A 12,753-nucleotide genomic window follows, 5' to 3' on the forward strand; every position below is an offset into this window, starting at 1 on the left:
CTCTCTCCCAAACTCACGTCTTCTCCTCCAGAGGCAAAAGAAATGGCTGTCAGACTGTGATTGCTAATCTCCTACAATTCAATTCATCAAAAGCAATAAGAGGGCAATAGAGTGTATGAACATACCATTCCAGTGGTAGCACTTTTAATGAGGAGCTCCTCAACATCAATACAAAGATTAACCTCCTTACAACCATCAGTACAAATATCTATGAAGAAGGATAAGAGAGAGGGGGAGAGAGAAAGGGGGGAGAGAAAGGGGGGAGAGAAAGAGAGGTAGAGAGAGAGAGGGGGGGGGAGGGAAAGACATTCAACAGCTTGTATCCACAAGAAGGGGATGTACATGTACATGTATGTACATGTAGTAAGCTAATGCCATTCATACTGATAGTCATTAACAACTAATGTTCTAATGGGAATAATAACACTCAAATAACATCCCAACACAAACTTACTCTAATTCACTTTCTGATATCACAGAAAAAGAGAAAGGGGAGAGAGGGAGGGAGGTAGAGAGGGAGGGAGGGAGGGAGGGAGGGAGAGGGAGAGAGGGAGGGAGGGAGTGAGGGATGGAGGGAGGGAGGGAGAGAGAGAGAGAGAGAGAGAGAGAGAGAGAGAGAGAGAGAGAGAGAGAGAGAGAGAGAGAGAGAGAGAGAGAGATAAAAGGCCAATAAAGAGAAGGGTGGGGGAGAGTGAGAGTGTGAGATAAGACAAAGACAAAGAGGCCCAAAACACAAACACCATCTTGTTGTGTACTGACTCCATGCATCATTAGCTTCTATACTAACAATTCACACACCAAGTGACTACAAATGCCAAAGAAGGAATTTATAAGCTTTTCTTTTTCATAAAATAATCAAAAAATATGTACAAGAATGAAGAGTATGTGCTACAAGATTTGCTTTTTAGTTCTCTCATATTTCACAAAGCAATAAAAGACACAATTAGAACAATTTACATGCAAGCATAGTAGCAAATATATTATATTGTAACTATATACATGTACATGAACTGTAATATATACGCATGAACATACAGTGTATACATGTATAAGTGTATACACATCATCTATTATACATATAGATAGGGTTTAAAGTCAAGTACTAAGTAAAAGGTTAAGTAAACAATTAAAGGTCAAAGGGACATTAATACTGGCACCACTGGTTCTAGCAGGAGTATTTGGTTCTAGTACACTGTGTGTTAATGTAGGTTGTCTTACCTCCGAGGAGTCTTGAAATTTGTCTAGGAACCTGCACCAAAAAAACAATATACAATGATCTTAAACTACTCAAAATTACTAGATTATAATAATAAAGAATTCAAAAATACTTTTTAATTACTCAACCAGTGCCTGTGATCATTCACCCACCACCCAATTGCCCCCCCCATACATATAATACACAAGTACATTAAAAAGTATTTTAATGTACTTGTATACACATGTACATTAAATTAGTACATTGGGGTATACACATGTACTTGTACATACAGCTCCTAGTCTTCCCCTGGTCTTCTTCAAAGAGGAACTATGCAGTTATTAGTCCTAACATTAAAGCTGGACTCTTGACCTCAAGCAGTACATGTACATGTACAGCAATACATCATGTACACCACACACACACACACACACACACACACACACACACACACACACACACACACACACACACACACACACACACACACACACACACACACACACACACACACACACACACACACAGAGTTTGATAGTTCATTCATTACAATTTACAAATATTTATATACATGTACGTGTACACTTTAACCTCTACCATCATTAATATTACATTATTATTATTATTATCAAACTATTATTATTATAAAGACAGTCCATGAAGACTATCATTACATTACATGTGAACTCTTCATATTATTATTATTTTAGGTGATTGTTTTGACTAACTCTATGAGTATACAATACATTTTGGACTCCATTATAGGAGGTGTGTGTATCATGTGACAGTAATGTGTGTGACTGTGACTGTGTGTGGTAGATAATATTCAGCTTCTCTTGTATGGACATGGAGTTGTGAATGTATTTTTCGCTTACTTTTCTCTTTTTGCTTGCAATTCTCTCATTGTGTTCTGCTAGGATTATGATGGCTTCCCTGGAAGAAGTAAGAAAAAGTAAAATATTGTTTTAATTTCTTTCTATTTTTATCTTCCCCCCCCCCCTCTCTCCTTCTTTACCTTGTGGCTAATGTTCGTACTTGATACTGCAGCGATCTCATTGACTCTGTGATCTTGACACAACCAAAGTACTGTATTAATAGAAAAATGGATTAAAGAAGAATCAAAGTAGAGAAGGATGGGGGAAGGTACAAAGAAAGAAGATAAATATAGTACAAGGTAGGCCTTTTGTTCTTTCCTTACAGTTAGTTTGTATCTTATGTAAGATCCATCAGCAAGATCAGTGTCTTTGTGTAGCCACCCAGTGGCTGGTTTACGAACGAATGTACCAGTATCGGACCAGTCACCTCCGCCAGCTTCTCCTCCTCCACCTCCTCCTCTGTTTCGTGGCATCTTTCTTTCTAGCTGCTTTGTCTTTCTTGTTGTAATGAAATGTAGTCCAGCGGTCCTTCTTTTCCACTCCTTCAGTTGTTTCTTATTATTTTTAATAATTAATTAATTACAAGCCCGGCCCACTCAATCACGTGACATTAGATCTAGCTAATGAATAATAAAATTTGAGCATTCGAGCAAAATTAATTAAGATTTTGGACTGGACCCGTCATCGATAGGCCTTGGCGGATTATGCCAGCATAATTTTGAGCATAATAGGGCCCAAAAGCATAAGCATAATGTAAGCATAATAGGGCTATAAAAGAAAATTTTGAAAGAATACATTGAGAAATGCAATAAACAGGCACTTGCACTCAATAATTTTACTGTTTTTATATTTAAACAGCTACTATTGCTCACAATATACTTTAAGAACTTCATAATTGAATTACTGGGTCACATTTCTGGGTGGGGCTAAGTTATTATAATGAAATTCATAGGCATAATTGGGAGCATAATAGCTGATTGATAGAGCATAATAGAGCTGTTTCCTGAGAATTGCAGCATAGCATAATAGAGCAATTTTAGAGCATAATCCGCCAAACCCTAGTCATCGACCCATAACCATTTATGAATGAAGACTGTGAAGCTCAAGCTGTATTGATTGAGACTCCAGTTGCTGCTGTTCCTCAGGTAAAGCTTTATTTCTCCTATTATTTTAGCTACCCAGACAGGTCTTGAAGAGGATTCGTGCCGGCTGGATTCCGCAAGAAGAGACAAACCGTTGGAGTGATTTTGAGCAGAAGCAGCACGCCCTCTCTCAGCTCAAGGCTCTCCAGAGACTTATCCAAGAGAACCTAGATCAAGTATCTGCTGCATTGAAAGCTGACCTCAACAAAATCAGTTTAGATTTAGGCTTCTATTTACAATTGCAATGGGCAGCCAAAAATTAATGATTTTTTAGTGGTAATTTTACATTATTTTTGGACCAGTGTTGGTGATGCATTAGAGTTACAGTAGTTTTGGGCATTATGCTGTAAGCGATTTCTGATGAGGTGTCCATTATTAAATTGAATCTGAGGCAATAAAATTTGGGTGAATTGAGGATATTTTGGTCAAATTTTGACCTTGTGCATTTTTAAATTTTTAGTTTGCATACTATACTTAATTCTACAGAGCCCCATAAATATTAAAAACTAAAATTTTAGCTCAATTTGCCAAATCCTTCTCAGAATTTTACGCAACCAAATTTTCTAGCTATACAGTATTTTTATGATAAAATAATAATTGTGGTTCTTTATAGAATGAATTTGAGTCAATAGCGGGAGAATGCAATGGTAGTCCTTGCCGACATTATTGAAGCTATAAGAGACTTTCACAAGTGGACCGCCCCCCAATATGTCGCTAAGGGCATGGCTAACATGATGGACGATTGCTACATGAAACCAGATCTTCTTGGAGTTGGTCTTATCATTGGAGCTTGGAATTATCCGTTCCACTTGGTCATGCTACCTCTAGTTGGAGCTATTGCAGCTGGTAAGGAAAGAAGAGAGAGAGAAAAAAGGCTATTGTGTTTTATTGTAGTCTGAGTGCAAATAAGTTACCATGTAAACTGTATGCATGTATTTTACCAAAAATGGCTCTGAGAGAATTCTCCAATTCTATTTTTTTCTAATACAAGTTTGAGCTTATTCGAATTAAATTTTGATTTTTTAAAGTTGCTCAGAAATCAGACTAAGGACCCTGTACTATTATAGTACAAGGTATTTTTTAGCACATGACCATAGTACATTGCACATGGCTATTGGCCAAAAAATTTGGTCTGGCATAAGCATTACTAATTTTATCATCATTTCTGTCATCATGCAGGGAATGCTATCATTGTAAAACCCTCAGAGCTGTCCATAAACACTTCCAATCTAGTGTATGACCTTATTCCAAAGTACCTAGACAATGTAAGTTACAACAGTATAAAATTATCTTTTAAATTAATTATTTCATTTTTAGGATTTTTATGCAGTTGTTACTGGAGGAGCTGATGTAGCCCAGTGCCTCTTAAAGGAGAGATTTGATCACATATTCTATACAGGAAGTACTCACGTTGGCAAGATTGTAATGAAAGCAGCTGCAGAGCATTTGACACCTGTAATGTTAGAACTTGGAGGGAAAAGGTATCACAGAAAACATATCATACTTTAATAATCTCTTCTCACTAGTCCTGTTATTGTTGCTGATGATGCTAACATTGAAGTTGCTGCCCGAAGAATCATGTGGGGCAAACTAACCAACGCAGGTCAAATTTGCATTGCTCCCGACTATGTGCTGTGCTCGGAGAGTATTCGTGATCGGTTTGTTGACAGCTGTAAAAAAGCAGCAGAGCAGTTCTATGGAAAGGTACAATGCAATACATCTATATGCTTTAATTAGCTTAAATTCTATTATTAATAAAATGAACACAGTCAAAAAATTTTGCTATTAAAAACTCTCTACATCTAAGAAATTTTTGTATAGCCTTTTTTATTTTATTCTCACTCTCTGCATATTCCTATTAATTAGTTCAGTTAATTGGTGCCTTTTTGGCTTTTAGGATCCTTCAAAATCTCCAGATTATGCTTGCATTATTAATACAAGACACTTCAAGTAGGAGGAAGACTAGCTATTATTATTTACTGTCTCTTTCCCTTTCATCCTTATCCCAAGGCGTATCACTGGTCTTATGGAAGCAACAAAAGCTACCTGTGTCTCTAAAGTAGTCACTGATGAGGACCAGAGATACATATCGCCTGCTTTGTATGTTGGAGTGACAGAGGATGATCCCCTTATGAAGGAAGAGATATTTGGTCCACTCCTTCCAGTATTGACAGTATCAAGCATTGATGAAGCTGTCCAATTTACTATGAGAGGTAATAATTAATGACACTATAGCTGTATGGGTTCTGTAATTCTTGCATGGCAATCAGAAGTGCTGTATAACACAGTAGTGAAATTAGCACAAAAATAAAACTGGCATAATTATCAGCTGTCATATATTAAGACCTAATTGTAATTGACCAATTCAGATTGCTTGGTTCATAAATAACTTTCTTGCGACAAAATTTTTTGGAAGTTATAAATTGGCTGGAGGTGAATAAGTAGTTAATATATAAAGTTAATAATAAATGAGAGGGAAATAAATGATTTAAAAAATTCCTACAATTAATGTATTCTGTGTAGAGAGAAGCCGCTGTCTTTCTATGTATTCACCGAAAACAGCAAGACTTTTCATTACATATCAAGTCGCACTAGCAGCGGCTCTCTTGTTCAAAATACTGTCCTCTTTCAAATTGGAGGTATGTCTAATCCTTGTTATTTACAATACAAGTAGCGGCTGTTTTTTAGTTAATACTCTTCCATTTGGCGGTGTCGGTAACAGTGGTATAGGAGCTTACCACGGCAAGCACACCTTCAATACATACTCACACATGAAACCAATTCTAAGGACTGGAACCAAAATGGACTTTCTGCTAAAGTGCATTTAAATATTACTATTTTATTTTATGTTAATGATAGGGTGATCTATCCACCACACAACAAGTCAAAGATAAAGCAGTTTAACTTCATCCAGCTGCCCTCATCCCACCAATGGAGTCTTCGGCCTTATCTTATAATTCTACTTGTAGTCATGATAGCAGCTACTGTTAAGGTATTATTAGGGACAAAGAGAGAGAGAGGAAGTTGTGAACTTTTCTTTACATATTATTCTTATAACAGGTTTACGGACTGCCCAGTTATATGTATAAGTTCTTCTGATCCAGTGATACAATTTTTAAAATGCAATTTTGTATACTTTGCTATTGAAACCTAATATATGATGTTGTGTCTAAATTTTATCTTGCATTGTTTGTGTATTATATAAAATGATTTATAAAATGCTTAAAATTGTATGAATGCTAAATAAAGATTAACAAAAATCCAATTACACATTGGGTATTACATATAATAGTAGCTAAATCCTGTAGATATGAGTTAAAAGTCATTCTCAAAGTAGTCATCAGTATCACTGTCAAAGAAATCCAACTTAACTTCCTCAATGTGATGAGTATGCTTGCGAGTTGATCTACGTGTTATGCGGGCTCCTTTGAATTCTATGTCTCCAATACTTTTAGGTGTTGCATCCACTCGATTTTCATTTTCAGACAGCGAAGGAAGAAATGGAGTAGGAAGAGAAGGAGGGAGAGAGGAATAATCACTGCTGTTTTTAGAAAAATCACTGAAGTCTGATTTTTTATCTATCATTGTCTTTTTATCAGAGGAAAGATGGCATTTTGATGTCTTCTGTTTGTTTTCTATAGACCATGGACACAATAGGGATTTCCATGCTGCTCTTGCATCACTGCTCAGCACAACAAAGAATATGAATATGAAGAATCCTTGGAAAGCATTGAAGAAAGCAAATAAGAACTGAAGGGTATAGGAAACTCCAGGCTCAGAAATAAAAGTGAAGATACCAAAGATCCATGTCAAACCAAGGAGGAACATTATACCAGTGAAAGACAGTATCATTTTGACTGCTTCCGATGGAGTCATTGTTGATTTTCCTTGTCGCTGTTTCTTCCTCACAGTATGCAAGATAAGAACTCGAAGAATAAGAATGTACATGACCAAATTAAATATGAGAATGAGAAACACTGGAACTAGAAATGTTGTGAGAAATACTGTTAAGTGTCCTAAAAAGCAACTGTAGAAAAAACAGTATAAATTAATTTGTCTGTCACTTTGCATTGAACTTACAATCCAACTTGATCATTAGTGTTACTATAGAAAGTAATATAATAATCTTCCTTTATTGATAGGACAATTATGATTGGTAGTAAAGGAAGAGCTACAAAAATAAAGCAAAGTAAAAAAAAATTATAAATCACTTACTCCAGCAAATGACTGATAAAACAAGAAGATACTTTATTGTTATATTTGAGAATACAACAACTATTTTTTTAAACATTAGTACAGCCTCAGCTCCCATCCACATCCATGATACAAGAGCAAAGTAATGAATGAGAACACCAACTGTTATACAACCAGCTCTCACTGATACTCTATCAATACCAACAACAAATACTATTAACATGAAAATCAACGAGAGACAGAGTTGAATGTGAAACTTGCTAGCATCTCTCTGTCTTAATGACCTGATGAATCATAAATTAAAAGGACAATAATGATATAAACAAACTTGAATATCAGTAATGTTAGTATTGTTAGTACTAGTCCTAATAGTGAGAGAGATACACCAACATATGATACAATTTCTAATGCAACAGTTACAGTATGTGGTGGAACCATAGTGCCACCAATTCTAGATGATACAATTTCTAATGCAACAGTTACAGTATGTGGTGGAACCATAGTGCCACCAATTCTAGATGAAGTATCCTATTAAAAATGAGTAAAAATAAAGCCACTTAAAATATATCATGTACTCTTACCACAAGGCAGGCAAAGTTGTCAAATGATTACAGGAACATGTTACAGTGTCATTAGTATCAGGATCAACTGTAGTAGTACAATTAACAATAGACCAGTTACCTCTACCATCTATAAAATTTGAAATTTAATGTAATGATTATAATAGTCTACCTGCTGCTGTAAAATCCCAGTAAACACAACGATGATTTGTTGCATTCTATAAAGAACATCATCATGTCACAATATTCAATTTAGCTTACTTCAACTACTATTCTCAAGTTAACAGTGACATTATCAGATAATACAGTACCATCAGGAATACCACCCACACTGGCACTAATGACTGATGATCCTACAACAGTATCAGGAACTGAGTCACGAATAGGAAACAATGTAGACTGAGTGTATAGGGTAAATGCTAAATTAATATCATCTGCTGTAGTCTCATTGCTAATGCTAGTTGGTAATGATATGGTAGCTAGATCCAATTCATCTAAACTTGAAAACTTTGATAGTTCAACTGTATCAACCAAAAGAGATTCATCTACCAAAACAAGAGCAATTAATGTAAAATGCATAGACTATTTTTTATAGTTACTCATACTTGATGAAGACCCAATGAATGTTATTCCATTAAAATTAATTCTCTGAATCTAGCAAACAAAGTGGATGTGTAATAGAGTCCAGTGATTGCCTTACTCTTAGTCCCTGGAATGCAATGCCAGTTTCAATGATTGTCAAGTTAGTAAAGTTCTCTTGACTTATCAATGCATCCACTATCCTTTCAAATGACTGGACAATACTAAAAATACAATCAATTGATCATTTTTCAAACACTAGTCATACTTATTTGATTGATTAGCTACTACTTGTGGTGGCCATTCTTGTACACTATCAAGTATTTCAACAGTACTCTCTGTTGTCTAGTAGAGAATATACAAAATCATTGCTCAGAACAAAAGAATTTTTTACCATAGAAACATCTTCAATTGATAGTAAAATAATGAATCTAAAGCTAGAAAACACATTAGCAGATTCATTGAGGACTGATGCCACACTGAGTAGATTAATGTCATTCTGGTCCACACGCTCTGTAGTCATGTCAACCAAATCTGAGAGATTCTGAGTAACTTCTACAACATTATTCACATTCACATCAGCCTATGCAATGAATAAATCAAAATAATGAGCTAATGCTTATACAAAAAATAATGCAAACATGAGCCAAAAAGTAAATTTTGTCTCCTACACCAAATAAAATGCAGTAACTTACTTCAGCTAAAATAGTGAACTCATCAGTTATTCTAGAACTGACACAGCTACTTATGTTAGGAGAACCCCATACACCATTACTTCTACATTCTCTAGTAGCAATAGCCCCAATAGGACTACAAGGACAAGGAAGGCTTGCTAATACCCCAGTTGATGTCACAGGCCATTCAAATGTACCATGATCATTAACTATAGTCTGACTGGGACAATTATTGCCTATAAGTTAAAAAACATATGAAAACAAACATTATAATTAGATCCATATGAATTTTAAATTTACTTGTTTCACATTGAGTGTAGTCAGGATTTTCCCAACCAGTTCCATTAATCTGGCATAATCGTGTGACATTATGTCCAGGACGATTAGAACAAGGCAAAGCAAGTACCACAGTACCAACTGACTCACTCCATGTATGAATGCCATACTGAAGTGAAACCGTCTGATTATAATTGCAAAATCCATTAACTAGTAAAACATATGGCAATAATAATGATGATTATAATTGTTGATGATGATGTTGATGATAATGATAATAATAATAATATTATTATTATTATTATTATTATTATAGGCATTTTGAGTCAATATTGTACCATTTGTTGCTAGGTCTTGAAAGTTAGGATTATCACGAGCTCCATTTACAAAAGCTTGACTAACACTTTGCACAAATGAGCTGTTTATTGGTGGATGCTCTCTTACATTGCATTCAAAGCGACCAAGGGAGTTATTTCCAATGTGAGGTGGTGTCCTATAGATATGACAAAAATAAAAGTACTAGCATTACAATACTTCAAATAATATTGGTTCTTACAGTGGAACAGAACTACAGGATATGGTTCTGATAGGATCAGTCGTTAAATTTAAGCCAAGTGAAACCAAGAAGAACATCTATAAGTAACAGAACATAAAGATTAATTTGTCAATACTTTGTTCAGTAATGATTTGGATGCATAATCAGGCTTTAATATTACCTTCCCCTCAAGGACTGCAAGTCTATAATCTTCATTATTCACATTTGTAATATTAGAAAGCAAAGCAGTGAGCCTGACAAATAATTGAGCAAAAGAGCCACTTGGACCTAAAACAACACATATAAACAACAATGTTAAACTTGATACACAAGATTAGCACTGCAACACAAAAAATTATAAGAATTCTTTCCTAGCAATTTGTGGCAAAATATCCTATATCTTATACTTTGGCCCAATTTTTAAGCAACTTAAAAAATTTATAAAAAATCTAATATTTATCAGAATGAGCTAAAACTTTTTATACAACATTAGTACATATATATGTATCAAAAAATTTTTAAATTGATAAATCTCTCCTTTTATTATTTGGAAAAGTTTGCACAATGTCCCTGTACTATAGTACAGGGATGTTACCTAATTTGTGAGCAACTTAAAAATTCAATTTTGAGATACATTTAATTATTATTATCACTTAAACTATCACTATTACATTAGCATGATTAGTCACATGTTATAACATTTTTTACATACTTCTAACACTGACATCCACAGCTTGGCTCTCTTGTCCAGATCTACACGTATATGTACCAGCAATGCTTGAATTGGGTAGAATAACATCTCCTTCTGTATTAAGGTAAAATCTCAATATAGATACTCCCAGTCCCAAATTGGGCACTAAAAAAAGTTGTCTAAAGTCTTGAGCAGAGACTCCGTTGACAAGGTTCCTGCTACCGTCACTTGCCTTTGTGAAACTTGAATTAGTGAATTGGCTTTCCTCCAGAACTACTCAATATAAAGAATTAATGTAAAAGGTACAAGTTCATTGATTCTATATAGTTTACCTGGATTGCCATTTGAATCAAGCCATGTAACTGAGTTTTGCTGGTTTGAATGACACGACAGCACAAAGAAGTATCTATCATTTATTGCGTAAGAATTATTGCGAATCCTTCCATTAGAACCAAAGATACTAAGTTCTGTTGAAAAAATGTAAAAAAGAGGTACATTGTTGTTTCATGAGCCACACATAATTTAGTCAATATTGCATATGGATTTCAGAACAAACAAGCTACAGCTACTCATAAATGGTAAAGGAATGGCACAAATTAAGAACAATGTAAATACTAAATAGCCTAATACAGGCCATTCTAGATATTAAATGAGTGGATGGCTTCAATGGAATTTTAATGTACTGACAGTAAATAAACAAAAAATACCCTCAAACATAATAGAACAACAACAGTTTCATTATGCACTCTAAAAGGCAAAAAAGCCTTGCAGTGTACTATTATTATTTTGAAAAACAGCTTTTGAAATGATTCTTTTGTAAATCAATAATTGTTGCTTTCAATGCTGTATAAATGATGCATGGCATATTCGGCTACAAAATTGCTATGATATACAGTTTCAATGTACCCTCCCCTTTAGGCTATATAATGTACATTTGATACAAGGCATTGTAAACACTGTAGGGTCTTCATTTTCTTGTTATAATGTGCACATGTATGCATGCAAGCAAAACAATTAAGCTACAGTTGAGAACTACATGAGCTAGCTTACGTGATTCTCCAGTCCTTATTACAGACAAAAGCAGAGCTACTGTTATTGCACAAGAGAGCAAAGGAGACATGGTCTTTAACAGCAAAGCAACAGGAATGAACTAACCAGAACTTTACACATTCAATAGATTTAAGTACTGTACTATTATAGAAACCTTATAGCTTATTGCACACCCACTCACAGCTGTAATGTATTTTGATGTCATAGATAGGCAATCTCACCTCCTCAATGACTGTAGTCTGGGGAATGGTCTGGGCAGCAAGACTAATAGATAGGCTATATAGGTAGATCTATTTGGTATTTCCTTACAGGGATGTATTTGTGGCTCCAATTATTGACTATGCATGTATATCATTATACTTTCCACTAGATCTATGCATTTATGAGAAACTTGTGCCTGTTTATTGAGCTAAAGTCTGTTTTCTTTAATTAAAAAAAAGGACAAAGTAAAAAGGGTAAAACACACAACAACTAAACTAAAATGGGAAAAATAAAAAGTTTCTTAGAATTGTTTCTCATCATCATCATTATCATCATCATCATCAAAGAAATCCAATTCAACTTTCTCCACATGGCGAGTGCGCTTACGAGTTGAGTGACGTGTCACACGAGCTCCTTTGAGTGCAATCAGATCCAAATCCTGAGACAACTCCTCCTCATTCTCTTCAAGCAGAGAAGGAAGAGTAGCATAATTGTTATCTTCAGCCAACTTATTCATAACAGACTCTGTATTCAAAGTATTTGATTTCATGCCGTAAGAACTTGATGAGAGTGTCCCTGATGCTTTAGCTTTCTTGCTGGAGGATAGATTGTATTTAGATGTTTCCTGTTGATCTTTTTTGAAGCATGGACACAATAGGGATTTCCATGCTGCTCTTGCATCACTGCTCAGCACAACAAAGAATATGAATATAAAGAATCCTTGGAAAGCATTGAAGAAAGCAAATAAGAACTGAAGGGCATAAGAGACTCCAGGCTCAGA

General features: G+C 35.0%; 3 protein-coding genes and 2 long non-coding RNA genes across 5 annotated transcripts in view; 1 reads left to right on the plus strand and 4 right to left on the minus strand.

The window, feature by feature from the left end:
• The first annotated feature begins 2,708 nt into the window (after positions 1–2,708).
• LOC100635156 (fatty aldehyde dehydrogenase-like) lies at positions 2,709–6,442 on the plus strand. The gene is made up of 12 exons (XM_019999547.1): positions 2,709–3,215; positions 3,257–3,388; positions 3,826–4,058; positions 4,392–4,477; positions 4,530–4,693; positions 4,739–4,916; positions 5,110–5,162; positions 5,223–5,425; positions 5,736–5,851; positions 5,901–6,030; positions 6,072–6,204; positions 6,273–6,442. Exons 3-10 carry the CDS (start codon positions 3,857–3,859, stop codon positions 5,940–5,942), a joined length of 1,044 nt encoding a protein of 347 aa, XP_019855106.1. The 5' UTR covers positions 2,709–3,215; positions 3,257–3,388; positions 3,826–3,856; the 3' UTR covers positions 5,943–6,030; positions 6,072–6,204; positions 6,273–6,442.
• LOC109583993 (adhesion G-protein coupled receptor G2-like) lies at positions 6,435–7,862 on the minus strand. The gene is made up of 4 exons (XM_019999546.1): positions 7,735–7,862; positions 7,428–7,690; positions 7,293–7,383; positions 6,435–7,239 (listed from the first exon to the last, which is right to left on the minus strand). Exons 1-4 carry the CDS (start codon positions 7,842–7,844, stop codon positions 6,528–6,530), a joined length of 1,176 nt encoding a protein of 391 aa, XP_019855105.1. The 5' UTR covers positions 7,845–7,862; the 3' UTR covers positions 6,435–6,527.
• Positions 7,863–7,992: 130 nt separating this feature from the next.
• Positions 7,993–8,502, minus strand: LOC109583985 (uncharacterized). The gene is made up of 3 exons (XR_002185798.1): positions 8,228–8,502; positions 8,139–8,184; positions 7,993–8,096 (listed from the first exon to the last, which is right to left on the minus strand). It is a non-coding gene; the product is annotated as an uncharacterized LOC109583985 (long non-coding RNA).
• A 252-nt stretch (positions 8,503–8,754) lies between these two features.
• On the minus strand, positions 8,755–8,977 carry LOC109583992 (uncharacterized). Its single transcript, XR_002185802.1, has 3 exons — positions 8,940–8,977; positions 8,814–8,890; positions 8,755–8,769 (listed from the first exon to the last, which is right to left on the minus strand). It is a non-coding gene; the product is annotated as an uncharacterized LOC109583992 (long non-coding RNA).
• Positions 8,978–12,273: 3,296 nt separating this feature from the next.
• Positions 12,274–12,753, minus strand: part of LOC109583978 (uncharacterized) — an 8,987-nt gene continuing 8,507 nt past the window's right edge. The window contains exon 21 of the mRNA XM_019999526.1: positions 12,274–12,723. Within this exon, the coding sequence (XP_019855085.1) occupies positions 12,274–12,723 (450 nt within the window). The remainder of the gene's footprint in view (positions 12,724–12,753) is intronic.

The sequence above is a fragment of the Amphimedon queenslandica genome, unplaced genomic scaffold (genome assembly GCF_000090795.2).
Source record: "Amphimedon queenslandica unplaced genomic scaffold, v1.1 AMPQUscaffold_13258, whole genome shotgun sequence".
In the NCBI taxonomy this organism is placed as follows: domain Eukaryota; kingdom Metazoa; phylum Porifera; class Demospongiae; order Haplosclerida; family Niphatidae; genus Amphimedon; species Amphimedon queenslandica.

Excerpts from the sequence above, each read along its gene's own strand:
- LOC100635156 (XM_019999547.1), top strand. The coding sequence starts at position 3,857 with ATGGTAGTCCTTGCCGACATTATTGAAGCTATAAGAGACTTTCACAAG. Across the intron at positions 4,694-4,738 it reads TTAGAACTTGGAGGGAAAAG|TCCTGTTATTGTTGCTGATG; the intron begins GTATCACAGAAA and ends TCTTCTCACTAG. Across the intron at positions 5,163-5,222 it reads ATTAATACAAGACACTTCAA|GCGTATCACTGGTCTTATGG; the intron begins GTAGGAGGAAGA and ends CCTTATCCCAAG.
- LOC109583993 (XM_019999546.1), bottom strand. The coding sequence starts at position 7,844 with ATGGTTCCACCACATACTGTAACTGTTGCATTAGAAATTGTATCATAT. Across the intron at positions 7,691-7,734 it reads CTAACATTACTGATATTCAA|GTCATTAAGACAGAGAGATG; the intron begins GTTTGTTTATAT and ends ATGATTCATCAG. Across the intron at positions 7,240-7,292 it reads ACTAATGATCAAGTTGGATT|TTGCTTTTTAGGACACTTAA; the intron begins GTAAGTTCAATG and ends TTTTTTCTACAG.